At 52.9% G+C, this 27144-nt stretch overlaps 2 protein-coding genes across 3 annotated transcripts; one reads left to right on the top strand and one right to left on the bottom strand.

Annotated features, from left to right (window-relative positions):
• Positions 1-982: 982 nt before the first annotated feature.
• LOC101584616 (proline dehydrogenase 1, mitochondrial) lies at positions 983-19972 on the top strand. Its single transcript, XM_004628149.2, has 14 exons — positions 983-1335; positions 5078-5286; positions 9098-9132; positions 9600-9749; positions 10650-10714; positions 10957-11073; positions 11442-11521; positions 12213-12294; positions 13681-13773; positions 13891-14037; positions 15119-15294; positions 16465-16563; positions 19242-19330; positions 19414-19972. The coding sequence occupies exons 1-14, from the start codon at positions 1054-1056 to the stop codon at positions 19617-19619; spliced, it is 1830 nt and encodes a 609-aa protein (XP_004628206.1). The 5' UTR covers positions 983-1053; the 3' UTR covers positions 19620-19972.
• Positions 17191-25697, bottom strand: Dgcr6l (DiGeorge syndrome critical region gene 6 like). Of its 2 annotated transcripts, XM_023711455.1 has the most exons (6): positions 25538-25697; positions 25259-25419; positions 22410-22510; positions 21495-21635; positions 21027-21114; positions 17191-18657 (listed from the first exon to the last, which is right to left on the bottom strand). In XM_023711455.1, the coding sequence occupies exons 1-5, from the start codon at positions 25645-25647 to the stop codon at positions 21031-21033; spliced, it is 597 nt and encodes a 198-aa protein (XP_023567223.1). In that variant the 5' UTR covers positions 25648-25697; the 3' UTR covers positions 17191-18657; positions 21027-21030. The 2 variants fall into 2 exon arrangements, with proteins under 2 accessions (XP_023567223.1, XP_004628205.1); XM_004628148.3 differs by lacking the exon at positions 17191-18657 and having other exon boundaries at positions 20646-21114.
• Positions 25698-27144: the final 1447 nt, after the last annotated feature.

Below are 27144 nucleotides of genomic sequence, written 5' to 3'. Positions count from 1 at the left end.
GACATCTGCTACATAGAGCCTAGAGAGGCTGATAAACATACTGGAATGCTCAGGATGGTCCTCACCACTCAGAATTGGCACCAAATGTGAATAGTCCTAAAGAGACTGCTATGACCCCACTCCAGATTCAAGAAGGATGGGTGCCATCCAGGATCTGTGGGGAAGCAGGATATTTAGAGAGAGAAGCCCAGGGGCAGGTGATAAGGAACAATGCCTTATGGCAATCAGGGCAAGTCCCTGTAGGAGGTGACACCTGTGGCTGCAGCTTCTTGCTTCCAAAATGTGAGGAGGGACAGCAGGCAAAGGGGCAGTGTGGCCTTCAGGGTAGATGGAGGCCTAACGAAGGGGTCAAAGCAGGTGGCTCAGTGCTCCATGGCCGGGTCAGCAGAGATAAGGTGGCAACGTGGGGATGAAGGAATCCTGAGGGAGCATGAACATCCCTGCTTCCTCCTGTGATGGTGGTGGGATAGATGACAGGAACGGGACAGCACCAGGCAAGCCACTTTCCCGCACTTGCATGGCGATGGGAGGGTGGCAGTGAGAGGAAAGAGAGGACGGCTTCCCATCCACCTTCTGCCCCTTTGTAAACTACACAGAGGACAAGGGGGACCACCTTCCAGGGTCCTCAGCAGTGTGTCCACGCGGTTCAACCACTAGGGGGTCCCAGATCTATAGAAGGGGTAGCGCTAACCGGCAGGCTCTGGAGCCACCCACCCTGCTTGGGGACCTGGGAAACTCTCGAGCAAGCCACACACATGGCCTTCAGCCCCGCTCCTAAAGATGCGGGGTCTCCTTCGGGGCGGGTGGTGCCCCGGCTGGATAGACGCAGAAACAGGAATGGCAGCGCGAGACCCCGCGGCGCAGGCCTCGCTCGGAGGAGGGGCTCGCCGGGCGGGCGGAACCTACCTCGGAGCGCCAGGAGGGGCCTCCACCTAGAGGGCGCGCTCCGAGCGCGGGGCGTGGGCGGGGAAACTTCTTGAGGGGGCGGGGCCGCTGGATGGGCCGGCCGGTATCTACCCTTTAATCCTCCCTGGCATGTCCTGACCCTCAGCCATGGCTCTCAGCCGCGTCCTTTTCTCATGGAGTCTCCGCACACCCTGCACGCCCGGCTTCGCGCCGTTTTCCGCTGCACCAGTGGCCCGCGAGCGACCCGCCACGGGCTCCGGGGCCCAGCACGGATGCGGGGCGGCTGAGACGGTGCGGCCGCCGGTGCCCGCTGTGGATTTCGGCAATGCGCAGGAGGCGTACCGCAGCCGGAGTAGCTGGGAGCTGGCGCGCAACCTGTTGGTGCTGCGCCTGTGCGCCTCGCCCACGCTGCTGGCGCGCCACGAGCAGGTGCGTGGGCGCGCAGGTGGCTGGGCGGCGGGCAGGTGGGCCGGGTTGCGCAGGGCCTGTCGTTCCAGGAACCAGGCTGGGGAGTTTGGGAGTGTAGGGCGGCAGGCACTCGTGCATCTTCTGTAGTGAGACACGTCGGGAAGGAAGCCGTTTCCTGCGTTCCTTTTCCGACCTCCTGAATTTATGGGCTTGTCAGTTATACCAATTAAAGGACAAAGATTGGTTAATTTTGAGGTATACGTTATTCGCAGGGATACAAAGTTATCACCTGCAATTCGAATCATCTTTCATGGTTTCTGAAGGGAAGTCTGGGGGTAATCAAGAGGTTCTGGCCTGGTATCCTGGAATTCCATTGGCCGTGATGTGCCGCTCCCCCAGGCAGGCCACCCTGAACGGTGTTTAGGAAAATGGGAAGCCGCCCATACAACCAACCAATTACCAAACATGGCAATTGTAAGTAGTGTGAGATCCTTTAGGAAGTAAAAAGCAGAACAAAGCCTTGGCCTTAGCCAGCTTGGGAATATTAGAGATGACCGTAACCTCAAAGTGACTCAGGAAAGCTTACGAAAGTCCAACAGTAAGTGGTCTTTCTGATATCAATGGGTCAGCGCTTAATGCTGGAGGAAAAGGGGCAGAAGCCAGGTCTTTGAGCTCCTCACCAGAACCCAGTCTAGTGAGCTGGCTAGATAACAGCCCTCCTGATATAGGGGCACGAAACCGACCTGAAAGGTGCCTGGGACGAGTTTGTGTTCTCTAAAACCGAAGAATGAATTTTAGGAACAAATGGAGCTTAAGGGAATATTTGTTGGGGAAAGAAAGCTCCTGTTTGAAAGAGGGACAGAAGGGGGACTCGAGCAAGTTGCCCTGGGATGCTGTCTCTTCCAGGGATTTTTATAGAGTAACACCACGCAGTGAGGTGGGTCTAAGGTGGAGAACATGGGAACTGGATTAAGTGGGCATGAGATGGGACAAAACTGTGCTCAACCAATAAGGTTACAAGCACCATTGCTCAGGTAAAATTGATTAAATCCAGGATCAAATGGGGAAGCGCATCATGTAGCAAGCAGGCACGAATATAGAACAGGAGTGTTTATCTGGTAGCCGGTAGTAGTTGGATTAGTTACTCTTCTGGCTTCCTCAAGTGTTCATCAGTCCTGGATGCTTATCTTTAGGGAGGTCAGCATTTGTTTGATCTTTTGTCTTTAGGTCTGGCCCACAGTGGGTGCATCCATCTCCCTCATAGTTGCAAGGTTATCTTCTCTTCCATGCTGTCTCCTTGAGGGCCTATTCCTACCTGACTGCCCATAACATTTCTAATTCAGCTGCCTACCACACTCCTCTTATCTCCTGGCCATTGGGAGAATTCCTCTTGCTGAGGACTCAGGTTGGGATTGTAGGGTTGTAGGTCAAACCTGCTCCGAGGAATGTTAAGGTATAGGAGCTGAGTTTAGGGTTGCTATCTTATATCAGAACTCATTGAGGATACCTAAGAACAGTCTTTTAGAGAATTTAGAAAAGTCCAGGACTTCCATGCTTGAGTGTAAGCTGGTGCAAGAGTGACAGGACAGAGGATGACAGTGTGGGCAGTGAGGAGAGAACCAACCCAGCTCTTATTCCTTCTTGTGCATTTGTTGGAGTCTTTTACAGTGAAAATAAATGGACATGGTACTGGCGCCAAGTCTCTAAATTCTCAAAGGATGCCTTTACTGGAGAAAAGGTGGGGCTGCCCTGGGCTCAGTACCACCCCCATTGTGACACCACATGGGATACCAAAGTGGCTTTAAATGGGCCACTGGCTCTGGAAAGAGCTGTTAGTATCTCTGCCAGATTACCTCCACAGCCCTCTGTGGCAGGCCACCTTCTGGCATGGGGTGGACTCAGGCAGCTGTTCCCCAGCCCACCTTCTGGAGAGCAGAGCGTCAGCATGTAGCATATGCAGGAGCTTACAGCCTGTCTCTGGACCCCTCAGTGTAAGTGGGACTTCCAGAGCCAGCATAGCATTGCTCCTGCTCCACTGAATGGTGCTACTGTGGCAACATTAAGTAGCTAATTAGATGAGGTCATGTGGCCCCATACAAGGAAATGTGTAATTACCCAGCTTCTCTCATGGTGCTCCTGATAGTTCTCTCAGTTGATGTAGATGACATCAGAGGTTCCTTTCCAGAGCTCAGTATGGATTTTCAGGTCCTCGAGTCTGCCCCACCTGTCACTTGGGTGCTGTTTGATTTATGCAAGATCTGTCTTTTTTTCCCCAGCCATCCCTGAGTACTGCTCTGGCAACAATCAAAGCTGGCTGTGGGCTTGGTGAGACTCAGAGGTCCATCCCTGTCTGTTCTTGGCACATTTTCCAGTTTCTAATCCTCTTGATAAATGAATGAAATGCAGAAAAATCCTAGCGCACAGAGGCTTCAGGAAGGCAAGAGTGACTGTATGTACAGCCGTGGTACGGGTGTGGTTGTGAGGATGGCCAGTGCATGCACAGTCCAGAGAAAGGAACTGGTTTGGGAATGAAGGTGTTTGACCTGCTAAGCTTTGGTTTAGGTTACAGGTGGTCTCTCCACAAAAGAGTAGCTCCATTGTCCATGTGGCTTGAGAAGCCCCAGACACTTCCTGCCTTAGAGCTGAGCTGGTGAGAGGCACTCAGGCTTCATGCAGAGGGTGCTTGGTTTCTAAGCATCCAAGAGCCTCTGATTATCCCCATTTCCTCCTTCCTGACACCCCACCCCACCCCCCATCCCCACCCCAGAGCTTCCCTTGTTCTCTGTGTCACCTAGCCTTCCTCGCTGAGTTCCCCTTCTCTGAACTTAGGGGTTTAACTACCTTCTCTCCTGGCCATAGGCACCGCCTTTGTCTCCTCCATTTGGATCATCTGTGGAGTGACCTTGCACCTATCCTTTGGGATTTCCCTCCCCGAGAGTGTCAGTGGTTTCTGTTTTCTTCATTAGTTTCTCTTTTCTTAGAACTGTGCCTGGCACATAGTGGCTTGGGACATTTGAAAGGATGGCAAAAATTCAAGATGAGGTTAGGTGTAATTGAAGGAAAACCAGAAGCCATTTTCTGGGCAGCTGCCTTCCTTGAGTATGTCTACTGGAGACAAGAACCCCTGGACCTAGGATGGGCTGTTTTCTCACAGAACCTTGTAGGCCATCACTTGGTGTATTGCCAGAGTATTCCTCATTCCAGCTGAGCATGGGTTCAGCCTGAGTTTTGTATGCATTTGTCATTCTGCATCTGTTTGAGGACTGGCCCATGCCAGAACCTGTTTTGGGGACTTAGAATAAGAGTGAACAAAACATTGAGAAATCTGGGCACTCACATTCTAGAAAGTTGTCCCAGATCTTTCTCCCCTCTGACAAAGCTGCAGAGGTATGAATATGGAAAATATTATGAAAACCTTTACTGATGACCTCGGGAGTCTGACTGTGCTTCTCTGTACCCTTCAAACTGTGGTCAGACACCTTGTGTGCCCTGGGGTGACCTGTGCGCTTGCCCCCTGGCAGGAAGTCCGCATAGAAAGTGTGCTCGCAGCTGCAGAGAGATCAGTGAGTGGAGGGCCAAAAGGTAGCACCTTGGTCCTGCCATTCTGTCCTGGATAAGGACTAGCTCTGTGCTGCCTCAGGTGGTCTTCCCTGGAGACCATGTGGAAGCTCTGGCTACAGTAAAAAATGTAGGGAGGTAGAAGCAGGGTTCCTGGAGAAGAGGAGGATGGGAGTCAAAACGGTTTCTTCCCTTTGCCTTTCAGCTGCTGCACATTGCCAGGAAATTAATGGGGCAGAGACTGTTTGATAAGCTGATGAAGATGACTTTCTATGGGCAGTTTGTGGCTGGTGAGAACCAGGAGTCCATCCGACCCCTGATCCAGCACAACAAGGCCTTTGGTGTTGGCTCCATCCTGGACTACGGAGTGGAAGAAGATCTGAGCCCTGAGGAGGCAGAGTGCAAGGAGATGGAGTAAGGCCTGTCAGTCCACAGCTGCACAGATGTCTGGTGGTGACCCCCAAGTGCACCAGGGCTGATGGGGGCCATGTCCCATTGCAGGGCTAGGTGGAGGCCAAGGCTAAGACAGCCATTGGCCTGATTACTGGGGGTCCTCTGGGCTTCTGCCTGGAGGTCTTGCATTTTTGCTTTGTGCAAATAATAGTCTGGGCTTTCATGGAAAGCTTGGTATGTGTATGAGTCCAGAGGAGACAGGGAGGGCAGCAGTCTGCAAACCATGGCCTTTGACTACCCAGACACCCATCTGGTTGTATACAGTTTTCAAGCTAAGAATGGATTTTGCCTGGTATTTGTTTAATTTATTTTGTGGTTTTGGGGAATGAACTAAGGGACTTCACAGTTACATTCTAAGCCCCCCCACCTTTTTTTGTTTGCTTGGTTTTGTTTTTGAGATAGTGTCTTGCTAAGTTGCTGAGTTGCCCAAATTGAGCTCATACTTGCAGTCCTGCCTCAGCCTCCCAGAGTGCTGGGATTACCAGTACACACCATCATTCCTAGCTGCATTTTTATTTTTATTGTTTTCGTACCAGGGATCAAACTCAGGACCTTGCACTTGCCAGGCAGGGACTTAAGCCACTGAGCTATCTCCCTGGCCCTGGCTACATTTTTAAATGGTTGAAAAAAAATCAAAACAAGAATTCTGTTTTGTGGCATACAAAAATTATATGAAATTCAAATTGCTTTTCCCCTCAAGGCCAGAGTTGTGGAAATGCATAGCCTCCAGGGCTGAGGATATGTCCTACTTGGCTGGGTACTTCCTGGCTTTGGTGCAGGAGACTACTCTGGCTTCCTGCTGTTACAGTCTCCCTTCCCAGGGACTTCTGACTGGCTGAGTAGGTCCCAGCACCCTAGACTGTCTGGCTTCAGCCCACAGAAATAGTTTCCTAATCTGTAGTAGCTCTGCCTGGAGGGTATGGAGCTGCCCAGGCCTAGGCCTCCAAAGTGGAGGGAATGTAGTGAATTGTAGTGGCCAGCCTCCCACAGCACTGACTGGCTTCAAGGCCACCACCTGGGAAGTGAGTGTGAGACAGATTCTGCTGATCTTCCCTCTTGGAACAGTTGCCCTGAAGTGGTTGACTCACTGGAGGTCCCAGCAAGCCCAGCCCTTTCTTTGCAAAGTGCTGGTGCTTTTGGCCCTCAGGGCAGGCCCTCACATGGAGCTGTGCTAACCCACTTGAAGCTTGGGACAGGCCTGCTTTGGACCCGATCAGGGCTGTATTTGTTTGCCCCCTTTATCTCTCCCACCTCGGCCCTCCCACCAGGTCTGCAGCAAGCTGGGTAGGGAAAGGCAGTCACATGAGGCCTCCAGCCTGAGAACAGAATGTCCAAGCTTGTCTCAGCAAGCCAGCTGGCCAAAGGCTGATTGGCCCCGAGAACCCAGCCCCTGCCTGACCATTGGCTGTTTTGAAGGTGGGGTACTCACTGGCAGCACCCTTGTGTGGCTCATTGCCAGGCTTCAGCTTTTACAAGGCTTTTGTGAATAACTAACATGCTGTGTGACATTGGCCTAGGCTTGGGGAAGACTGAAGTTTCACAGTGGCAGTTCCTTTTAGGACACCTTTGATAGGAAAAGGCTCCTTTCTTAGGGCAGCCTGACTTCCTGCACTGCAACTGAGCCTTTGGAGGTGGGTGTGAGTGTGCCTTGTGAGTGTGCCTCACCTGCCCCCACCCCCCGCCACCAGCAGGGGCCCACTTTGCCCTGCAAAGGTATTCCTCCACTGTGCTGTTGGTGGCTGCTTATCCTCCAGGAGCCCCACTCAGGCTCAGGGACATAAGTGGGGGTCCCTTCCAGACTTACAAAGTGACCAGTAGCCAGTACCAGAAGCCAGTGGTAAGGGTGGATGCCCAGCTTGGCTGACAGCTCTTCCTTTAAGAGGGGCCCAGACACCTATGGGGAGCTGAGCCTGCAGGTGCCGCCCAGTGTCCACACTGACAGCTGCAGGGCCCTCCCTGCATCCCTGGCAACAGTGACCAGTCCCACAGACTTCTGTGTGGGGAACTGCTTCAGCATCCATGGTGGGAGCCTGGAGATCTGTCTTCCTCCTAGCCCATCTTCCTGGCACAAGGCCCACAGGTTTATTCTTGCAGAGGTCACCATTCTGAATTAAAGGCCATAGAGTAGTCCCTGGCCTGACTGAAGGAAGCACAGAAAAGATGGGCGCCAGGCCCAGTAGTGGTGTTTGCAGGTGAAAGCACGTGTTATCCGGACTTTGTGGGTATAGAACTGAATCTTCCCATTACAGCTTATTCAAACCTTAGGTCGAGTCTGTCCTTCTTTGCTGTGAGGACTTTTGGTTGTACCCGTGCCTCTGCTTAAAGGAATGAGCTATCCCTAAAACAGGGCTTGCTGAAATCTGTATCGGGGCCTTAGGAAGGGACCAAGGGGGGGTTCCTTGTAATGAGCCAGCCTGCTCCTTACAATCATAACATTGTATGGTGATTTATCCCTCTTCTCTTCTGTTATTGTATCTTGTCACCACAAGGTGGCTGGAGCATTAGCTGCCTGCCCAGCTTGTCTCTGGGCTGAGACCTTGTGAGCTAGGGTGCCATGTGGGGAGTCTGAGGCTCCCCTAAGAGCCTGGCCCCGCTATAACTTCTGGGTCCTAATCTGCATGGTCTGGCTCAAAGTCCCCAGATAAGGGCCCTAGGAATGGAGTGAGGCTGAGGGGAAGAATTCCTGGCATGTGGTTTAGTGGCCCAGGTCTTGTTCCCTGAGCAGTAAATTCAGAAGTCACCACTGATGAGGCCCCTTGATGCATCAGCCCTGTGAAGGTACATCTCTAATTCTACCTTTGCCCAGTAAGGGAAAAAGTGCCATCTTTCCTGCGGGTCATGGGTAGGGCTTTAGGCTCTGGAGGCCACAAGACTACTAGTCACAAGACTGAGCTTTCTGTCTGAGGCAATTGATGTAATGTTGCAAAGTCTGATAATAGCCAAAGCCAGCCTGGGCCCAAAAGGGTAGGGCCAGGGTGAATGTCCCCGATTCATACAGCCAACCATGTGCTGACCCACATGGCACAGCCTTGGACCTGAGCACCAGGAAGCTGGTTACTATTCGGAGGAGGAGGAGGAGGAGGAGGAGGATGGCATTTGCTGTGGTCTAGCAGGGAACCTGGCACTGGTGGGGGGGGATGATATCAGGAGGGGGCACAGTGGAGAAAGGAGAGACCACTGGACATGGGGTAGGGACAGGTCAGACAGTGACAGCTGAGAGAGTGCAGGGAGGCCAGAGCCCAGAGCTCAACATGAGTTGTGGTCCTCAGAGAAGCCTGGAGACTTTGGACAAGTTGAGGGAGGCCAGAGCAAGGGAGCCCCACTATTGAATTTGAGGAATTTTACATGCAGGGAGGCTTCCAGCCTCCATTCTTCTTGGCCCTATGTGGCTCTGTGTTCCTGCCTTTCCTGGGAAAAAGCAGTACCCTTCTCACTAGCTATTTTCAAGGAGCTGCATGCCCTGGGATGATCTGGGAATCCAAGCCAATAGTTTTAATTACTTTTTGCTAGTAGGGAAGGGCTCCACCCATAAAAAACTGGAGGTTCTTGACATGGAGTTCCACAGCCCCTAAGCTTCTCCCCCTCCCTGGCTCAGGTGGTTATGCTGGGCCTGCCTGGGCCAACCTCTGGTTGAGCTGTGTCTTAGAGCCAGCCCTATTGTGTTCATGGGAAGGTCCATAGCTCAGTCTTATCTGGCTGTCTCTCTGTGCCTCTTATCAGCTGTTGCCCAGGTGGTATGGCCCTGATCTTTGCCTCTTTCTCTTCCCTGCAGGTCCTGCACTTCTGCAGCAGAGCGAGATGGCAGGGGTAAGAGGCAGGTGCTCTCCCATGCCCATGTACAATGGTAACCTGGAAGACTTCCTGGTTCTTGGCCTAAGAAACTCCTAGGGTAGAGAACAGTGACCCACACCATTCCCTGTGGCCAGAGTGCTTGGTCTGGCTCTGTGTGCTCTCAGATACGTACTCATTTCTCACAGGCCTCACAGTACTCATCCCCTTGGCCTTTAGCAGGTGATAAAGCCTTTGTGCTGGAGCCTTGGCCTTCCTGGCCTGGCTTGCCCTGTGCTGAGGGTGCTAGGGGAACATGCACTCCAGATGGTGGACCAGCAAGGCAGGGGCACATGTGTGACTGAGCTGAGGAGAGCGAGGGAGTTGTGGTGTACAGGACTCCAGGTGGAGCTTTGCTGAGGGCGGTGTGGCCTGGAATGCAGCCTGTGTGTGCTGCAAGAGGACTGATGGGAGCATGTGTCTGTGCTGGGCCGTGGCCTTTCCAGGGACCAGTAAGAGGGAAAAGCAGTATCAAGCCCATCGTGCCTTTGGAGACCGCAGGGATGGTGTCATCAGTGCCCGCACCTACTTTTACGCCAATGAAGCCAAGTGTGACAGCCACATGGAGACCTTCCTGCGCTGCATTGAAGCTTCAGGTAGGGCCCCCCAGCTGGCTATATACTTGCTGAGGAACAGGTGGTCTCTGAGATTCAGTTGGTAAAGAAGGTGGGCACCAGAGCTGGGGCTGAGCCTGGGTCACGCTCCTGTTGTGCCATGTCCAGACCCGTGCTGCCCTGCCCTCATCCTGCCTCTTGGGGCATGGTGCCCAGAAATGGAACTCCAGAGGGAGTCGGCATCAGTGGGCTGAACCATTGCTGCCCTCCGGGAGTCCACATCCTCTGTAACAGGGAGCCCCTTTGGGGCTCTAGGAGGAAGAGGGAGGCAAGTTAAACCTTGGAGTTATTGATCCCAAGTGTCAGCACAGTTCCCAGGCCACATGGCTCCTTGCTGTCAGTGAGTGCCAACAGTTCCTGCCTTCTGAACAGTTTCAGATCAGAGCGAGTGAACCTGGGAAGCACTGTCTGATGGATTGTGGGCCCCCAGCAGTCACGCCAGTGCCCTGCCATGTTGGTGAAAGCTGTCTCCGTGGCCACTCCCTGGGAATCAAAGCCAAGCAGAAACAGCGATGAGCACCCTGTGTGCTCTGGCCTTTGCTCCACTAGTGTTCCTGTGTCCTGTGACTCATACAGGGATAGCCTGTTGATGGTGGAAACTGAGGCAGGGAATGCCAGGCAGCCAGGGTAGCAAGCAGCCTCCTTGGCTCCGTTGCCTGCTGCCTTCCAGCACTGTGTGGCATGCACACACTTAGTGAGTTACACTTCACCACCTCCGTGGTGGGGTCTGAGGCATACAGGGGTATTTGGGGGTCAGGATAGCACTATGGCTAGGGACTCCGCTGCAAGGCCAGTACCAGCATAGGCTCCTCGTCCTCCCTCACCCATCCTGGCATCTCTCTTTTCGGGAACCCACATAGCTCTTCCTTTGGCTTCTAACAGGTGGAGCCAGCAATGACGGCTTCTCAGCCATTAAGCTTACTGCACTGGGGAGACCCCAGTTTCTGGTAAGTGCAGAAACTTCTATTTGCAGTCCAGGACCTCAGGATTACTGTGGTTATTAGAAGCCAGCAGACATGGCCGTAACTAGGCTGAGATTTGGTAACTAGGAGGTTACTAGGAGGTGGTAAACTTATTCCACAGGGTGAGATAGGCTGTAGTGTATCCCTGTCCTCAGTCCCAGAGGCTACACAGGGCTGAGGAGTCAGGAATGCACTGCAGATGGTATGGCTCAGAATTGTTTTTACAGCTGCAGTTCTCAGATGTGCTGATGAAGTGGAGACGGTTCTTTCACCACATGGCTGCAGAGCAAGGGCAGGCCGGGCGCGCTGCCATGGATACAAAGCTAGAAGTGGCAGCACTGCAGGTTGGGCTGCTCTTCCCCTTCCCTACAGGGTGAGGGGTGGGAACTAAAAGGCCTGGGGAAGAGTCTGATGCTGGAGCTGTGCTGCTAGGGTGGGCTGGGGAGGAAGGGGTAGGAAAAGAAAGACTGCCACAGGAAGGACTCTGGATTCCCCAGCAGGAGGGCAGGGGAGCTGGCCCTGCAGGTGGCAGTGTTGGGGAGCTGCGGGGTAGGAAAGTCACCAGTAGACCAGAGGGAGTGGACTTATCTACAGAGCAGAAGCACAAGCCTACAATAGGCCCTGTCAGATGGCACCACAGACCAGTGAGGGCTGTGTTAAGACAGTGTGTGAGGCTGGGAGACACCAGCACTGACTCTGCCTTCTTCTCAAGGAAAGTGTTGTCAAGATGGGCATAGCATCCAGGGCTGAGATAGAAGACTGGTTCACACCAGAGACCCTGGGAGTGTCTGGGTAAGAACTGTCCCTGGCTTCAGAGGGGGATCCTCTCACTTGCTATGGCCATGACTCCAGCTAAGCCCCAGCAGCTTCTCCCAGTTGCAGTTGCTTTCTTAAGAGAGCGGCCTCTAGGGTGACAGTGCTGAAGGGACCACTCTTGTGAGACACTGAGCAGGTGCTGACAGGAGGCCATGGCTGGGCAGTGCAAACGCAAAGCTTTCTACAGAATTTCCTGGGTCACAGAGTGAGAATATCACCCAGTCCTCTCTGAGCCCCATGCCCTAACCTCAGGGACTGGGACTTAGGTCATCAGTCTAGTCTGGGAGGCAGCTCAGGGCATCTTGTCTGCCTGCCTTTAGTTCTTCCCTGAGCCTGCCTTAGCCTTGGCATCCCTGTGCATGCATTGTGTTTCTTTAATTACTACCCCAATGCAGGAATATGCATGTTTTGGTTCTGACTTTGTTTGCCAGGCAGGTGCTCCAGCGCTGAGTTACATCCCCAGCCCTTAATTTTTTAAGTGAAGAACAATATGTTTTCTAATCTAGAACTGTAGGTGGGGTTTGTGGTGGCTTGGTTTGGGGGTGCTCTTTAAGGGTACGAGCTGGTTTGGGCTCAGGACCCCCAAATGACCCTAGTGCCATGGGTAAAGCTGTGTGACAGGGCTGAGCTGTATGCACCTCCTCTGCTGATGCACCCTCTCCCACAGTACTGTGGACCTCCTGGACTGGAGCAGCCTCATCAACAGCAGGACCCGGCTCTCCAGGCACCTGGTGGTCCCCAACATGCAGGTAACAGTCCCTATCCTGGGCCCCAGCTCAGAAGGCACACAGCCCAACATGGAATTCAGCTCCCCATGCGTGTCTCCTGCTGCCCATCCTGGGATGCAGTGTGACTGAGACAGCACTCGCAGGGTGGGGGGAAGAAGACAAACCTACTAGTGTCCGTGGTGTTCAGTGTGACAAAGACCAATGTGGAGCCTTAAGGCACTATCTAGAGAGGATGTCTGGAGAGGTCTTTTCTAAACCATCTAACATTGTGTGTTGGGTCCCCCTAAACTTTTGTGACCAGAAATGACAGCATTTTATCCCCTCATGTTTGTGGGCTGACAGAGCAGCAGGGCTCTCTTTTGGAGTCTCCTGTGGACTGGTACTGAGAGAGTGCAGGGCCACATCACCACGGAGGTCTAGAGGTGGTTTCCAGCTCTCTGCTGGGCTTCCTCCCAGCATGGCACGTGGCCTCCAACAGTTCTCATCCCTACATGAAGCCTGGACACAATAATTTTATCTTTTCCAGCTTAACCTCAGAAGTCAATTGCCACACTGCTAGGCTAGCCAGCATTAGGGGAGAGGATGAGACTGCTTGACCCCACCTATACTGGGGCTTGACGGGGGAACAGAAGCCACTGGGGAAAAAGCCTGCAGATGCTTCTTCACACTTCCAGCCCCAGCCCACCGAGGGCCTAACCTTAAGCTCTGAGCCACTGCCTTAGGGCCTCGAGGGTGGCAGTGAGTGCAGCTTTATTCCAAGGCCACTGACTGGTAGAGACTTAACCACACTTGGCCAAGAATAAAGCAATGTTTGTCCAGTGGGTAAAACTGGGACATACTCTCCCCAAGAGCACCCTGGCAAAGGAGTGGAAAACCCTGCATGAGCCCTCAGGAAAATTCCTGTCACCTCCAGTCACCAACCCATTGATTACCTGTCTGACCCCTTGAGGGCCACCATTTTAGTCCCTTGCTGCCGGTTAAGTGTGTTTCCTTGGATGTCATGTTTGCCTGTAGCCATAGGTTTTCCTCTACAACCCTCTCCCTGTTGCTAGCTGAGCCTTTCCAGTTGACTGGAGGGTCAGAGTTCACTTCCTCTGCCTTGTTCAGGGGTGAAGGGAATCCCCCAACTGTAGGACCCTCTGAGGACTGTGGAAGCAAATCCCTTGGGAGTGCAGCTGGCCGGCACAGGCACTAGGTGCCATTCTGATGCTGTCAGAACAGCAGACTGACAGGACATGCAGGACAGTAGACTGGCTGCCATGAGGGGGTGGGTGCTGTCACTGTGTTTGCTAGCCTGGGATGAAGCACTGACCTTCCTATGTGCAGGGGAAAAGCAGGGAGGGGCAGCCTCCCTGGCAGGCCCAGCTGGCCCTTCTGCCCTGCTAAGAGGTATGATCCGGGTCTCAGACAGGACAGCTAGAGCCACTGCTGTCACAGTTTACTGAGGAGGAGGAGCTGCAGATGACACGGATGCTACAGAGGATGGATGTGCTGGCCAAGGTGTGAGGCATCCCATGTGGGGTCCAGGTGGGGGTATCAAAGACCCTGGGGCTTGAGCCAAGGGAAGGCATCTGTTACACTTGAGCTCTAAACTCTGTTGCCCCCTGTACCTTTCAGAAAGCCATGGAGGTAGGTGTGCGGCTGATGGTAGATGCTGAGCAGACCTACTTCCAGCCAGCCATCAGCCGCCTAACACTAGAAATGCAGCGCAAGTTCAATGTGGAGAAGCCACTGATTTTCAACACCTACCAGTGCTACCTCAAGGTATCAGCCTCCACTACCACCTTCTTCCAGGGCTGGCCTGCAGTCCCTCTTGTGAGCAGCATGTCCAGGCAACCTACAGGAGGGGTACTTTTTTTCTGAGCCTGAAGCATTTGCCAGCCCTTGCTCTGAGCAGAGGCTGGGCCCTGCAGGACCAAGGAGGAAGCAGGCAATGTTCCTGAGAGGTTGATCAGGTCCTGTACAGCAAAGCCCATCCTAGGCTGGCCAGTACTGCCCAGAAATAAATGGCTAGCCCTGTGAGGAGACTACAGCCAGAGTCCTTGTCTCAGAGTAGAAGGCAGGGTCTCCCAGAAATCCCATTGCCAGCCCCTCTTCTGGGCCTTGGGACCCAGACAAGACTGAGGGTAGGGGGGCCAGAGAGATGGCTCCGTGGAATAAGCACTTCTCTGGCAAGTGCAAGAGCCTAAGTTCAATCCCCAGTTCTGCCAAAAAAAAGACTGAGGGTAGGAGAAAGACAATGAACCTACCTCATGTGCCATAAATTCCCAAAACTGAAGCTTTCATGGATGGCTATTTTTCTGTTCATTTTTAGTCCAGGATCCTCTTAAGAATCTTATGAAAGCATTGGGCTCCTCAACAGAAAAATATTTACCCAGAATTGGCATGTATAATACTCAAGAAGCCCAGCAGTGCTTCAGGGTAGGCCCTCCAAACCTAGCCTTCAGCCGGAGGCTGCTAAGTTGCTGGGCACCAGAGCTTGAGGGGCCAAGCCAGGCACTCAGAGGCCATGGGTGGTATAGGGAGGAGTCCAGCAAGTGTCCCTTGCATGCACCCTGCTCCCAGTCAGCCAAGACCCAGCGATGCTTGGCACCTGGGTTAACCTCCACAGGGCTATCCCCAGGCCACACAAGAGAGGCTAAGGATGGCACCACTGTCGCCCCTCACTGGGACAGAGGTCAGAGGGTCAGAGGCCCATCCTTATCCACACATCTCTCACATCCTGAGTGGTATCTCCCTCAGGCAGCCACTGCCTGGCCCAGTGCCCCAAGCTGACATACTCGGGAATACCTGAGCATAGCAAGTCCCTGTCCTGGCTTCCTGTGACTTGGCCTTGGCCCCACAGGATGCCTATGACAATGTGACCCTGGATGTGGAACTGGCTCGCCGGGAAGGCTGGTGTTTTGGGGCCAAGTTGGTACGTGGCGCATACATGGCCCAGGAGCGTGCCCGTGCCTTGGAGATTGGCTACGAAGACCCCATCAACCCCACTTATGAGGCCACCAACACCATGTACCACAGGTGAGCCAGCCTTCCTGCATCTCTGTGTTTCCTGAGGCAGGGTGGGGGAGTAGGGTCTCGGGAACACTTAATGCTGTGCTGATCCCGAGGCCTCTAGCTGGAGCGGACACTATCCTGAGGGTGTTAAGTTGTATTCTCTGCTTTTGCATCACCTTTTCAAAAACATTAAAGTTTTTTCTTTAGATGTGGAAAAGTCTGCTGAGGGCTGGGGAGATGGCTCAGTAGAATTAAGTGCTTGCCTGGTAAGCGCAAGGGTCTGAGTTCAATCCCCAGTTCCGTTAAAAAAAAAAAAAGAAAGAAAAGTCTGCTGAATAAAACTGGCCTCGATTCTCCAGCTGGCTTGTGGTGCCACCTAGAGGAGGCCCTGCTTGGCTGGCTCCACCTGCTTGCTTTGCTGTTCACACAGTGGCAGATCCTCAGTGGTTGTGCCTTTGCTGTTTGTTTTTTGCTGATTTGGAGGATCTTTGTGTGTGCTTGTTGCAAACTGAAAAGGGACGCTGAGTGTCTTGTTGCAGGCACCAGCTCCCTTCCTGGCCACACCCACATCCAGAAGCCACTGTGCACATCTGTCCCCTGCCACATGTCTGCCCCATCTGTACATTGTACATTTTGCCTTTTCTCTTGCTTTTTTCATTTAATTCCACATCAGGATTCTCCTGTCAGCGTAGAGCGCCTCAGTGCTGTCAGCCAGCAGGGGGCGCCCAGGTTTTGTGTGGAGATGCTATGATAGTGTGGTTATAGCAGCAGGGATTCACTGACCATCCTGTCCTTAGTTGCTGTACACAAAAGACACAGCCATTGCACACAGCCTTAGAAACGGGACTGCCAGGGCAGAGAATGTGCACTGGCAGTGTGACAGCTGCCCTTACTGGATGGACGTCCACCCTCGGGACCTCCAGGAATCCACTTCATTTCCTTGAAGGACAAGGAGGGCACTATGGAGTTCCCAGAGACAAGGCAGCAGGTCCAGGCAGGCCCCCACCCCCATCATGTGGAGTGACAGCATTTATGGGGACAGCGTGTCCCTGCTAGTGCTCTGTGAACTGTTGGATCCCCACTTCTTAGTTCTGATCCTCCTGCACAAGACACTGACTGTGCCAAGTGCTGTTCACTCCCCTGACACTGTGGGAGGGCCCAGCCTGCTGGATGGCTCAGTGGTGCTCTCTCCAGGTGCCTCAACTACGTCCTGGAGGAGCTGAAGCACAACTCGAAGGCCAAGGTCATGGTGGCCTCTCACAATGAGGACACAGTACGCTTCACCCTACACAGGTAGGTGCTGCTTGCCCCACGCTATGGGGTTCTCTGTGACTGGGGACAGTTGGCAGTGGCTTAGGGCTCAGGGAGTGCACAGTGGCCTGCCAGATGCTGCTAGGCATTCTGATAGGCAAGCTCCATGGAGCGCACTGCCAGTCCTTAGTGTTCCACGGACACCACGCCTTGCTGGCTTTCTTGATATAAGCCGAAAGCCGCAAGGCTACTTACAGTTACCTTCATTTTAAAAATTAATATTCAACTTACTAAAGCCTCAAATTCAAAAATATAAATTTTGTTAGGTGGTTAAAATAGCTCATTGAAATGTCCAGACATGATATTAAATCTCAGTTTTCCTAGGGAGGCCTCTCTAGTTTATAAACAGTTATAAACCACACTTATAAATAGTTTCCATTAACATTTCTGGGGCTGGTGGGATGGCTCAGTGGTCTAAAGCACCTACTTAGAACAAGCTAAGCTAAGCAAAGCACAGGGATCGCGGTTCAATCCCCCAGCACCACATGCCAGCCAGGCCCGCCCCCTGGTGGGCTGAGCTGGCCACACACACACACACACACACACACACACACACACACTAAATAAATAAATAAATAAATAAAATTTAAAAAAAAACATTTCTACTGCTGCATTTGGAATTTAATATAATCTGTTTTCTCTTTAAATGCTTGTCCCATGGAACAAAACTTTAGTAGAATTCTAAACGTGAAATACAGAAATAAGGTGAGATAAATTCCTCAACATCCCAGTATCTCGCTGTAGTTCTGTCTCACACCTTAGAGACTACAGCACCTGCTGTCCCCACCCCCACCATGCTGGAGCGCAGACCCACAGGAAGCTTGATGGGCCCTGAGCAGCAGCCTTGCTGGCCCTCACCCTCCCAAGAGCCAGGCTGCAGTCCCCTCTTCAGGTCCATGCTTGGACACTAGGTGAGGCTTCCCCGAGGTACAGGGAGAGCGTGAGGCCTGGCAGGGGACGGGGTGCTTTCCAGTGTTTCTTGGACAGCAATCAATAATTCTACATTCATTCAGTGCCATTGATACTCTTCCTATGTTCAAGATGGTGCTCTTTCAAAGCCTGAGATCACAGGGCACCCCTTGTGTACCCTGTCAGTCACATGGCAAAGGCAAGTGAGGGGTCTGCAGCCCTGTAACCTGAGACTAAGATACTGGAGTGAAGTGGCGAAGGAGGGGACGCTCTCCTGCAGAGTTCCTGGGTGTTCTAGGGAGCCTGGAGCAGGGCTGGGGGCCTCGACATGGTGGTGAGGACAGGATGGGGGAGGGAGGAAGCAGAGTCCTGGCCAGTAGCTTTAGCAGGTATGAGGAAGCCCATGCTGACCGTACCCTGAGGTTGGCGGGGGTGGGGGTGCATAGGCTCGCTAGTGTGCTGGGGTGGATGGGCAAAGCCCAGATACCTGGATTCAGGAAGCTAGAGATGAAAATGTGGGCAACTTCAACACATAGATACTTGAAACACTGAAGTTTGGTAACACCCTGTAAGGAGTGGTATGAAAACAGGAGGCTAGACAGTTGGAAATCACCACCCCAACATCTGAGCAGTCCTAAGAAAAATGTAGGAGTCCCAGATACAATCAAAATTCTCTGGTAGCCAAATTTTAAAAAGATGAAGTTAACTTTAATAATACATTACAAGTCCCAGGATGTAGCTTAGCATGCACAACATCCTGGGTTCAGTGCTCTCTGCCTGCACCACACACATACAAGTTAATTTTCCATTATTTTCTCCTACTAAGTCTCCAACATCTACATGTAGTCCATATAGAATCTACCAAAAATGTATACACGCTTTCAGGAAAAGAAAAACTTGTATAAATATTTTAATACTAAATTTATAGACATCATGAGATTCATACAAGTTACCTTTGGCTTCTGCTCTTATAAGAGATGCTCAAAGTGGCACCAATTAGCGTCCAGAAATTTGTTAGTACAGAAGACTGCTGCTTGGGTAACCCTGGTCACTGAAATTGCTGTCCATGTATTTCCAGTTTCTTCTCTAAAGACCAGGAGAATAGTGGATTTTCTGTGATACACGATACATCCTCTAGAGTTCCCTATCTTTTGAGGGTAACACCATCTGTTTGAAAAACATCATACTATTTTTTCTTTTCCTGAAGTGCGCATACATCTTTTTGGCAGACTCTATTTGACACTACACATCTGCAATCAAAGGACTCAGCAAGCTGGTGGCTGCTTATAGAACTAGGCAGCTGTACAGATGGGGCAGAGGGGCAGCCAGCAAGGGGAGGACAAGGGGGTGGGCTGCCAGCAGATCAATCACTAAAGCAAAATCCCAGAGGGATGCATGAGAGAGCCAGGAGCAGGCCCTGTGGGGTCTGGAAGGAAGTGGAGAAGGGGAGTGAGAGCCAGTGCAAGGAAGAGGGGAAGGGAGGAGGAGCTGTGCTGGCCGTGGGCCAAGGCCTACCCAGGAAAGTCTTCGGCCAGGAGCAGCAGGGCAGCCCAGGCAAGTTCTGCTGGGAACAGAGCTGTGGGGGAGGGCAAAGCCCACACATTTGTCCCCAGCAGGGGACAGAGGCTGTAGGGTAGGGGCTGAGGGCTGGGGAAACAGGAGTACTCTGAGCTAAGACGGGGACCCTCTACTGCTCTTAGGACAGTGTCTTAGGGCCCACCCCTCACATGCCTGACCTCACCTGCTTACAGGATGGACAAACTGGGCTTGCATCCTGCTGACCACCAGGTGTACTTTGGACAGCTGCTGGGCATGTGTGACCAAATCAGCTTCCCGCTGGGTGAGCCTGACTTCCCTGGGTGGGTCAGGTGGAGATCACCCTGAGGGGACCGGGACTTAAGGTTGCATCTGCTATGTGTGTAGGCCAGGCTGGCTTCCCTGTGTACAAGTACGTGCCTTACGGCCCAGTGATGGAGGTGCTGCCCTACCTATCCCGCCGTGCCCTGGAGAACAGCGGCATCATGAAGGGTGCCCAGCAAGAGCGGCGGCTGCTGTGGCAGGAGCTGTGGCGGCGGATCCGCACAGGCAGCCTCCGTCAGTATCCAGCCTGCCCCACCTCAACTGCATAATCTGTGGCCTTCCTGGGTGCAGGGCAGGGAAGGGATTCTAGGGGGACTGTAGGTGCTGCCCACACCATCACAACAGCCTCAGTCCAGCTCCAACATCATAGGATTCACATTTTACACCTGAAACTTGAGAGCCACTGGTGTTGGGGTTTCCTGCCCTTGGTCCCTCGACACCAGGCCTGCCCTGCCAGAATGCAGGCACACAGGAACTGTCTGTAGAGTTCTCAGTGAGCACATAAGAGGCCTCTGTGCTGCTGCTGGACTGAACTACCTTTTGCCAAGGACACACACACGCGCCTTACAGTGGGTAGTGGTCCAGGTAGAAAGCTGCTTGATCAATAAATCGCTGTTCTGAAGGTGCGTGCCCTCAACTCCACTACATGCCCTCACATGAAATCAGTTCCGGGCAGCAGAGAGGAGAAGCCTCACCTTCATGCTGGAAATCCAGGCTGGCGGGGTGGACAGACAACACCTCTGACTGGCTGTAGGACATTGGATCCAAGGGCACTGAACAGTGCAGACAACATGCAGAAGGGCCTAGGCAATCTGCTTTCTGTCACTGTGTCCTTTACTGCCCAGCCCCCTTCCCAGGTTCTGACTGCCATGACAGTCCCCTCAGCAGACCTGTGGGCCCATACCCCCTTGCATGTGCATCTCTACCCACGTTCTCCAGTCCCACACAGAGTAGCCTGGGGATGGTCCTTGTGTCCTGAGATTTGTGGGGGGACAGGCTGTCCAGGCATAGCACTGACAGAGCCTGGGACCAGGGCTGGGGCAGGGAAAGGCAGGAGGTGGGCAGACCCTGTACAGGTGAAGAAGGGGTGGTGCTGGGCAGCCCAGGAGGAAGGGAGCCTTCAATGAAGCCTCTTCCACATGGTGCTGCCTCAGGCAAGAGCTGCTTTCTGCTGGCTCCAGCAGGGTCACAGCTGCTCGGAAAGGGTCCTACATGAGCTCTGGTTGTGGCAGAAACCACAACATGTAAGCCACATGTAGGTATTTTTATTTCTCTGAGTCATACAGGGCCTGGGCCTCAGAGCTACTTGGGGGCAGTAGCTATTGAGGGAGAGGGCAAGACAAAAGTAAGGACAAAGCCAGAGATCCAGAGAGGTCAAGATGTGCCCACCTAGTGGGAAGGTGCTAGTCCCATCTCTACCTGATCCTGGGACAGACAATGCATGGGCTGGGCTTCCCTCTTTGTGACACCATCTCAGTGCTTGGACCAAAACCCCAGACAGTGGTGGGTAATAGATGGAGTCACAGTCACCCAGCCTCTCCACAGAAGGTTAATGTCTGCTGGCAGCTGAGTCAGTGGCCAAACATCAGGAAGACAAACTGTCCAGCTTTCTGGTGACAGTGGACACAACTGCATTCCCAACCATGCTGGGCAGATGTGGCCAGCAGGGACCCCACTTGGTCATAGGATTGTCTTCACAGACTGGCAGCCCCTCTGCTGTAACTTCCGAATGAGTTCTAGCAGGTTCATCTGTAATGTCAGCTCCTGGGATACAGAGGGGACCCATGATGACCAAAATGACATCTGATGCCTTTCTGCCCTGGCCCAGTGGGCAGTGAGGCCATGGGGTTGACTTCCCATTTGGAGGCTGATGAAAAGGGGGAAAATCTGGCCACCTTCCTCAGGCCTCTTAGGGCCTCTAACCCTAGCAGGGCCAGTAGTCTCCCTGGACAATGCAGGAGGGGAGCAGAGAGCCCTGAAGGGCCTAGCAGGCCTGAGGAAGGTGGCTTACCTTCCTGTAGGCAGTGGAACTGACCTGCATACCTTTACTAGAACCTCCCATCTTTCCTCTACCTATCTTTGACCTTGGGCCCTCAGGGAACAGTGACACATGAGCTGTGGGTAGGGCAGGCCCAGGTGCTGACCTGTGGATTGGTGGTCACATAGAAGCCAGCTACCCCTGCCTTCTCGAGTGTACTCTGCTGGTCAGCCACCTTCCGGTCGAGCTCCAGGACGATCTTGCGATCCATTGCCTGCTGTTCCTCCCGGATCCGATGTTCTACTGCCTGCCAAAGGCAGGGAATGAGGGTGGCTCCAGGCTCAGTGCCCACCCATCTGTGCCTCAGACACACCCTCTGGCCTGCCACATCCTAGCTACCTTGTCCATCCCCAGTGGCACGTACTAGAACTATGCATCCTTGCCCAACCCAGGTTTCTTCATTCTGTGCTTCACTAAGCTATGCAAGGGGGCTCCAAAAGGCTTCCCCAAAATCCCCAGTTAGAGGCTGCCTTGGGATCTGGCACAGGGCACCCAAACCCTCCATGGCTTTGCATTTGAGTCTCCAGTTCACTGCAAGCTCCCTAGAAGGATAGACCTTTTCCTGGATGGCCCTGTCACTCCACTGGTATGCAAGCCTGAGGTATGTAATTCTCCTCCTCAGCATCTTCTCTGTGCACACCTCATCCTTCAAGGAGCTGCTGTTTCAAGAAATGAGAGCACCTGTAACTAATGGGCCTTTACTCTCCAGCCAGCCTTCATACACCCTATCCCTAGAGGGAGAAGCCATATGCTTGGACTCCATCATGTTTTTTTGTTGTTGTTGTTTTGAGGCAGGGTTTTGCTCTGTAGTTCAGGCTGGCCTTAAGCTCACTATGTAGCCTAGGATGGCCTGGAACTCAAAGCAATCCTCCTGCCTCAGCCTCCCAAGAGCTGGAATTACAAGTATGTGCCACCATGCCCAGCTAGTCACAGGTTCTCAAGCCACCCTAAGGCCCCTCTGCAGAGCCAGGTGGTGCCCACGGGAGGAGCCAAGTCCAGCGATCTCACCCTTGACCCCTACCTCCAGCTCGCGCTGCTGAGCGGCCTGGAGCACGGGCAGGTTGTGGGGCCGGCAGGCCTGCTGGGCCTCCAGGTGCTTCTGCCGCAGAGCCTGCCTGAGCACTAGGAGGGGGGAGAGCCAGAAAAGAGCAAAGAGCGATCAGCAACAGCAGGCAATGGGGAAAGGAAAGTAAGGAGGGGCCTAGAGCACACCTCACCTCTAAGTGCCTGCCCTAGCAGCACAGGAAGAGAAAGCACCATCACCAAACAATATGCAACACTACACAGCTGATGCCCTAAACCTGACTGCTTTAAGCATCAAAGGCTATTCTGCCCCAGGAGGGAGAGGTTGATAGCATGCCATAAGAAAACTCAAAACCAGCACTATTACTAGAAGACCTCACATGACAGCTCTTCTCAGGAGGGTGCTTGAGGCTCCACAGCAGGTAGCCTGGCCCCCTTGATGATGGCATTTATCACAGTAAGTGTGTGTGAAACCAAGAGCCATGCTCAAGACAGCTCCATAAACACAAGGGCAAGAAAGATTCCTAGTTAGAAAACCAGAAACTTCATAGGTACAAACAGGATGCAGGCAAGAGACAAACGCAGGGAATGCCACCTCATTCACTCCATTCATCAAACACTGCTACAAGTCCCAAATCTAATCCCAGGATCCACTGGATAAGCAACCAAAAATGACAGAGAAAGCCATGCTGGCTGCCTGCTCAGAAGGGGTCTGGTCTTAGTAAAGGACCAAGGAAAGCCAGTCAGCCCCTGCTAAGTCAGACAAAGGGAAAGCAGAAAGCCAGCACAGGCCCACCCATGGCCAGCTGTGCAGAGCATGGCCCAAATCTCTTGGGGACAATTAGCAACAGGTTCAGAAAGATACCAAAAAGATGCTCTGCTGAAAGGGCTCTGTGGAGAAATGGCCTATTCCAGGACTAAAGCATGGAAAGCATGAGATGAGCCTGAACACCTTCATGACCAGAAAGCAAGAAATGCTGGTAGACAAGGGACAAGCCTAAAGGTCCTTCTGGGCAAAACACAACAGTTTGAGCTTGAAAAACAAGCTGTGCATTTCAGATTTGTGGACCATAGGCATATTCTATCTCAATCAAAATGTCTATAAAGACAACTGCCCAAACATTCAGAGAGGAAGTACTAATTTTATATGAGCATCTAGAAACTGAAAACACTTCTCAAATGTCCTATAAGACCAGCAGTATCCTTATACCTAAACAAAAATATTACAAGAAAACTATATACCAATGTCTGCCGCAAATATAGAAGCAAAGATTCTTAATAGGATTTTAGCAAATCAAATCCAATATATATATAAAGGATAATACATCATAACTGGGATTTATCTCCAGGATGTAATTTATCCCAGGAATTCACATGTCAAGAAACTCACTATAACAGAAAAATCACATGATCATCTTCATAGACACACAAGATTTGACAAAATCCAACATCCTTTTCCAATAGAAAAATATTAAACTGTGTTGGGCTGAAATCTTGGTTGTGAAGAATACTGACAAGCTGGGGATACAGCTTGGCTACACAGCATCTGCCTGGCAAGCGTGAGGTTGTGAGTTTAATTCCTTACACCAAAAAAGGGGGGAGGGGATAGCTCAGTGGAACAAGTGCCTGGCAAGTGCAAGGTCCTGAGTTTGATTCTTAGTACCAAAAAAAAGCTACTGGGACTGGTGAGATGGCTCAGTGGTCTAAAGCACCTACTTAGAACAAGCTTAGCAAAGCACAGGGACCGCGGTTCAATCCCCCAGCACCACATGCCAGCCAGCCCCGCCCCCTGGTGGGCTGAGCTGGACACACACACACACACACACACACACACACACACACAAATAAATAATAATAAAAAAAAAATTAAAAAAAAAAGCTACTGAGGACCTCTAGTGAAGAGTCCTGGTGAAGTGCTATAGCATCATATATAAAAACTATAGCAAGATATTTATTACTGAATCTAGGTGAAGAGCATAAGGATGGTCTTTCAGCTGTTCTCACTCTATAAGAAAAAACTGGGGAAGGTGGGCGTGGTGGCAAAGGCCCATAATCATAGCTACTTGGGAGGCTGAGGCGGGAAATTAAAAAAATGCAACCCCAGCATGGACCACTTTCTGAGACCCTGTATCAAAACTTAAAAAAAAAAGGGTTGGGGTTAGTTCAGTGGTAGAATGTTTGCCCAATATGCAAGAAGTCTTAGCTTAAGTCCCCAGCAGCACACAAACAAAACAGAACAATACCAACAACAAAAAGCAAGGAGAAAATAAAATAGTAAAGGTAGAAATCTGATGGTGCAGAGGTAACTGCCTAGTACAGGTTACAGAAAGGAGCGCCCAGCCCCTCCCCCAGTGGGTACACATGGGCAGGACCAAGCCTGGGGCTCAAGTGAGAAGTCCTCAGGGCCACTGGGGATGCTGCAAGGAAGAGGACCCAGGAATTCCCAGCTCAGCTGGGGTGGTGTCTGCGATGCTGAGAGAGAGATGACCCTTAAGGGTCATCACAGCAGCAAAACATTCATCCACGACGGGTACTGGAGGTCAGCGGCCTCCACGAGGGTGCGCCTGTGGGCGGGCCAAGCTCGAAACGTTTGGGCCTTCCTTCCTAGTAGGCGGTGGGGGACAGAGAAGCCTAAGCCGGGGTTTCTGGGTGTCACGCTAAGGAGAGAGCAATGGTCGACTCACTGGTCACCAAAAAGTAAAAAGGGCCCCATCGTACATGCTGTACCCTTAATTTCGTCCATTTGGGTATTCTCTTGCGAGGGGCGCTCAGGGAAGGGCCCGACCGCATAGAAAACAAGGGTTGACCCCTAGGAGCAACTTGCACTTTCCCGCCGCCCCTGCGCACCTCGGTGCTCGTTCTGCAGCCGCAGGCGCTGATTGTACAGGCTCTTCTCGGTGAGGTGCTGGATCTCCAGCAGTCCCTGAACAATCTCGAACACAGTGCCGTCGAGAAGCGCCAGCGCCAGGTCACTGAGTGTGGTGTAGGACAGGCGCTGCTGGAAAGAACTGCGGGCAGAGGCTCGCGGTGAGCCGGGGTAGGACGCGGCCGCCTCCGCCCCCGCCCTGCCCTACCCGGTACCGCCAGGCCCAGCCCGAGCCCGCGCCCGCCCCCGCGCCAGCACACCTGGGAAGTTCCTTCACCAGGCTCTGCAAGGCCGACAACAGCTGGTAGTGCCGCTCTTGCTGTCGGGTGCCATCCGCTGACTCCTCCAGGGCGCTGGCGTAGCGCTCCATGGAGCCGTTGGCCCGCCAGCGGCCGCCGCGACGCGCGCCCCGCCCCCCTACGTCAGTCTTGAGAGCGCCGCGGCGTGCCCCGCCCCCTGCGCTGTCCTTATCAAGACTCAGTCAGTCCCCCTACGTCAGACAGGGGCGCGACGTGCTCTGCGTCCGCCCTACCCCGCCCCCTGCGTCATCCAGAATGAGGCTCTTCTCCCCCGCCCCTTGGTGGAGGCTCCTAAGGGGTTAGCTCTGCTCACTGCGTCATCCTGCCGCCTGGTCCTCGAGATTTTAGAGGCGAAACTCCATCGCAGTATGTTGATATTTCCGTCCTTGTCGCAAAGACCTCGAAGTGAGGCTCAGTCCCGCCTCTGGAACGCATGCACCGTTGCTTTCTCCGTCCACAGTCCCACGGAGAAGGAGGAGGAGGCCACCGTCCTCGGCATTTTGTCCTCGTGCACCATCTGAGGCCAAGCAGTGGGTGAACCTGAGGTCTGTTTTCATCTCTCACCCCGGACTGGGGTTACGACTGATACAGGACACTCGAGCTATCAGACTACGACAGTGGGAGGCTGAGTTTCCACCTGAAGCTCCCTTGATCGCGCGGGGCTGCCCACCCCCAGCCTGAACACGGACTGCACTCCTCTCAGCTGTTGTGCTACTGCCTGCTGTCCTGGCCACCGAGGGTCCCAGCTTTGAGGGCTTCTAGCATAGCGGTGCCGAAGCAGCCCGCCGTGGAGGAGTTCTGGTGGGAAGAATGGCACTTGTAAAAGCCTTCCCGATAGCCAGGGCCAGCTGGATGGGCTGAGCGATTGAGATTGGTAAGGAGTTGTGCTTTACAGAGGCTCCTAGGGTCTTGTCCTGAGAGCAGTAGAGGCCTCTGAAGAGCTTGAAGCCATGCATTTGGGGTCAGGCCCGGGTTTCACAAGGTACTCTTAAGCTGTGAGGCCGGGAGGTTGAAGGGCTCTGTGATATGGCCTTGTTTGGATTACCAGGCACTGAGGAAGGGAAAGTGAGGGTTCTCTAGCCTTCTAGGATCACACTGAAGTCCCCATATGGCCTGCAGTTTTCTCTAGGATCTGCTTTCTCAAACCTGGTCGTTAGGGGCTAGGGAGATAGCTCAGCGGCAGAAACACCTGTCTGGCAAACACAATGGCCTGAGTTTGAGCCTCAAACTTCCTGCTGATGCAGGAAGGCCTTCTGCTAACAACTTACTGGATCTGAACCAGGTCCCCAGCCCACCAGCATCCTTCCTTGCCCAGTATCCTCACAGGCAGGCAGAAGGTGTGACTCACAGCTGATCTAGGTCTTGGTTAGGTGGCTGCTCTGCCCAGAACACCAGGCTGCCCCAAGGTCTCACAGTGAGCCAAGGGGCAAGGTCTCTACTCACTGTGTCTGTCTCCTGAGACAATTTCCCAACATCTACCTCTCTGGTTCTGTAAGGTTCCCTTCCTTGGCCCTTCAGAACAGAGCTTCAAGTGCTGAGGTGAAGCCACTCAGTTGCCTCTCAGATGA

This window comes from Octodon degus, unplaced genomic scaffold (genome assembly GCF_000260255.1).
Source record: "Octodon degus isolate 3935 unplaced genomic scaffold, OctDeg1.0 scaffold00021, whole genome shotgun sequence".
Classification (NCBI taxonomy): domain Eukaryota; kingdom Metazoa; phylum Chordata; class Mammalia; order Rodentia; family Octodontidae; genus Octodon; species Octodon degus.
The sequence above is the reverse complement of the archived record's forward strand: the minus strand, read 5'-3'. Positions and strand labels throughout refer to the sequence as shown.

Excerpts from the sequence above, each read along its gene's own strand:
- LOC101584616 (XM_004628149.2), top strand. The coding sequence starts at position 1,054 with ATGGCTCTCAGCCGCGTCCTTTTCTCATGGAGTCTCCGCACACCCTGC. Across the intron at positions 9,133-9,599 it reads AGCAGAGCGAGATGGCAGGG|GGACCAGTAAGAGGGAAAAG; the intron begins GTAAGAGGCAGG and ends TGGCCTTTCCAG. Across the intron at positions 10,715-10,956 it reads TGGGGAGACCCCAGTTTCTG|CTGCAGTTCTCAGATGTGCT; the intron begins GTAAGTGCAGAA and ends TTGTTTTTACAG.
- Dgcr6l (XM_023711455.1), bottom strand. The coding sequence starts at position 25,647 with ATGGAGCGCTACGCCAGCGCCCTGGAGGAGTCAGCGGATGGCACCCGA. Across the intron at positions 22,511-25,258 it reads GCTGCAGAACGAGCACCGAG|TGCTCAGGCAGGCTCTGCGG; the intron begins GTGCGCAGGGGC and ends CCCCCCTCCTAG. Across the intron at positions 21,115-21,494 it reads ATGTGACCACCAATCCACAG|GAGCTGACATTACAGATGAA; the intron begins GTCAGCACCTGG and ends TCTGTATCCCAG.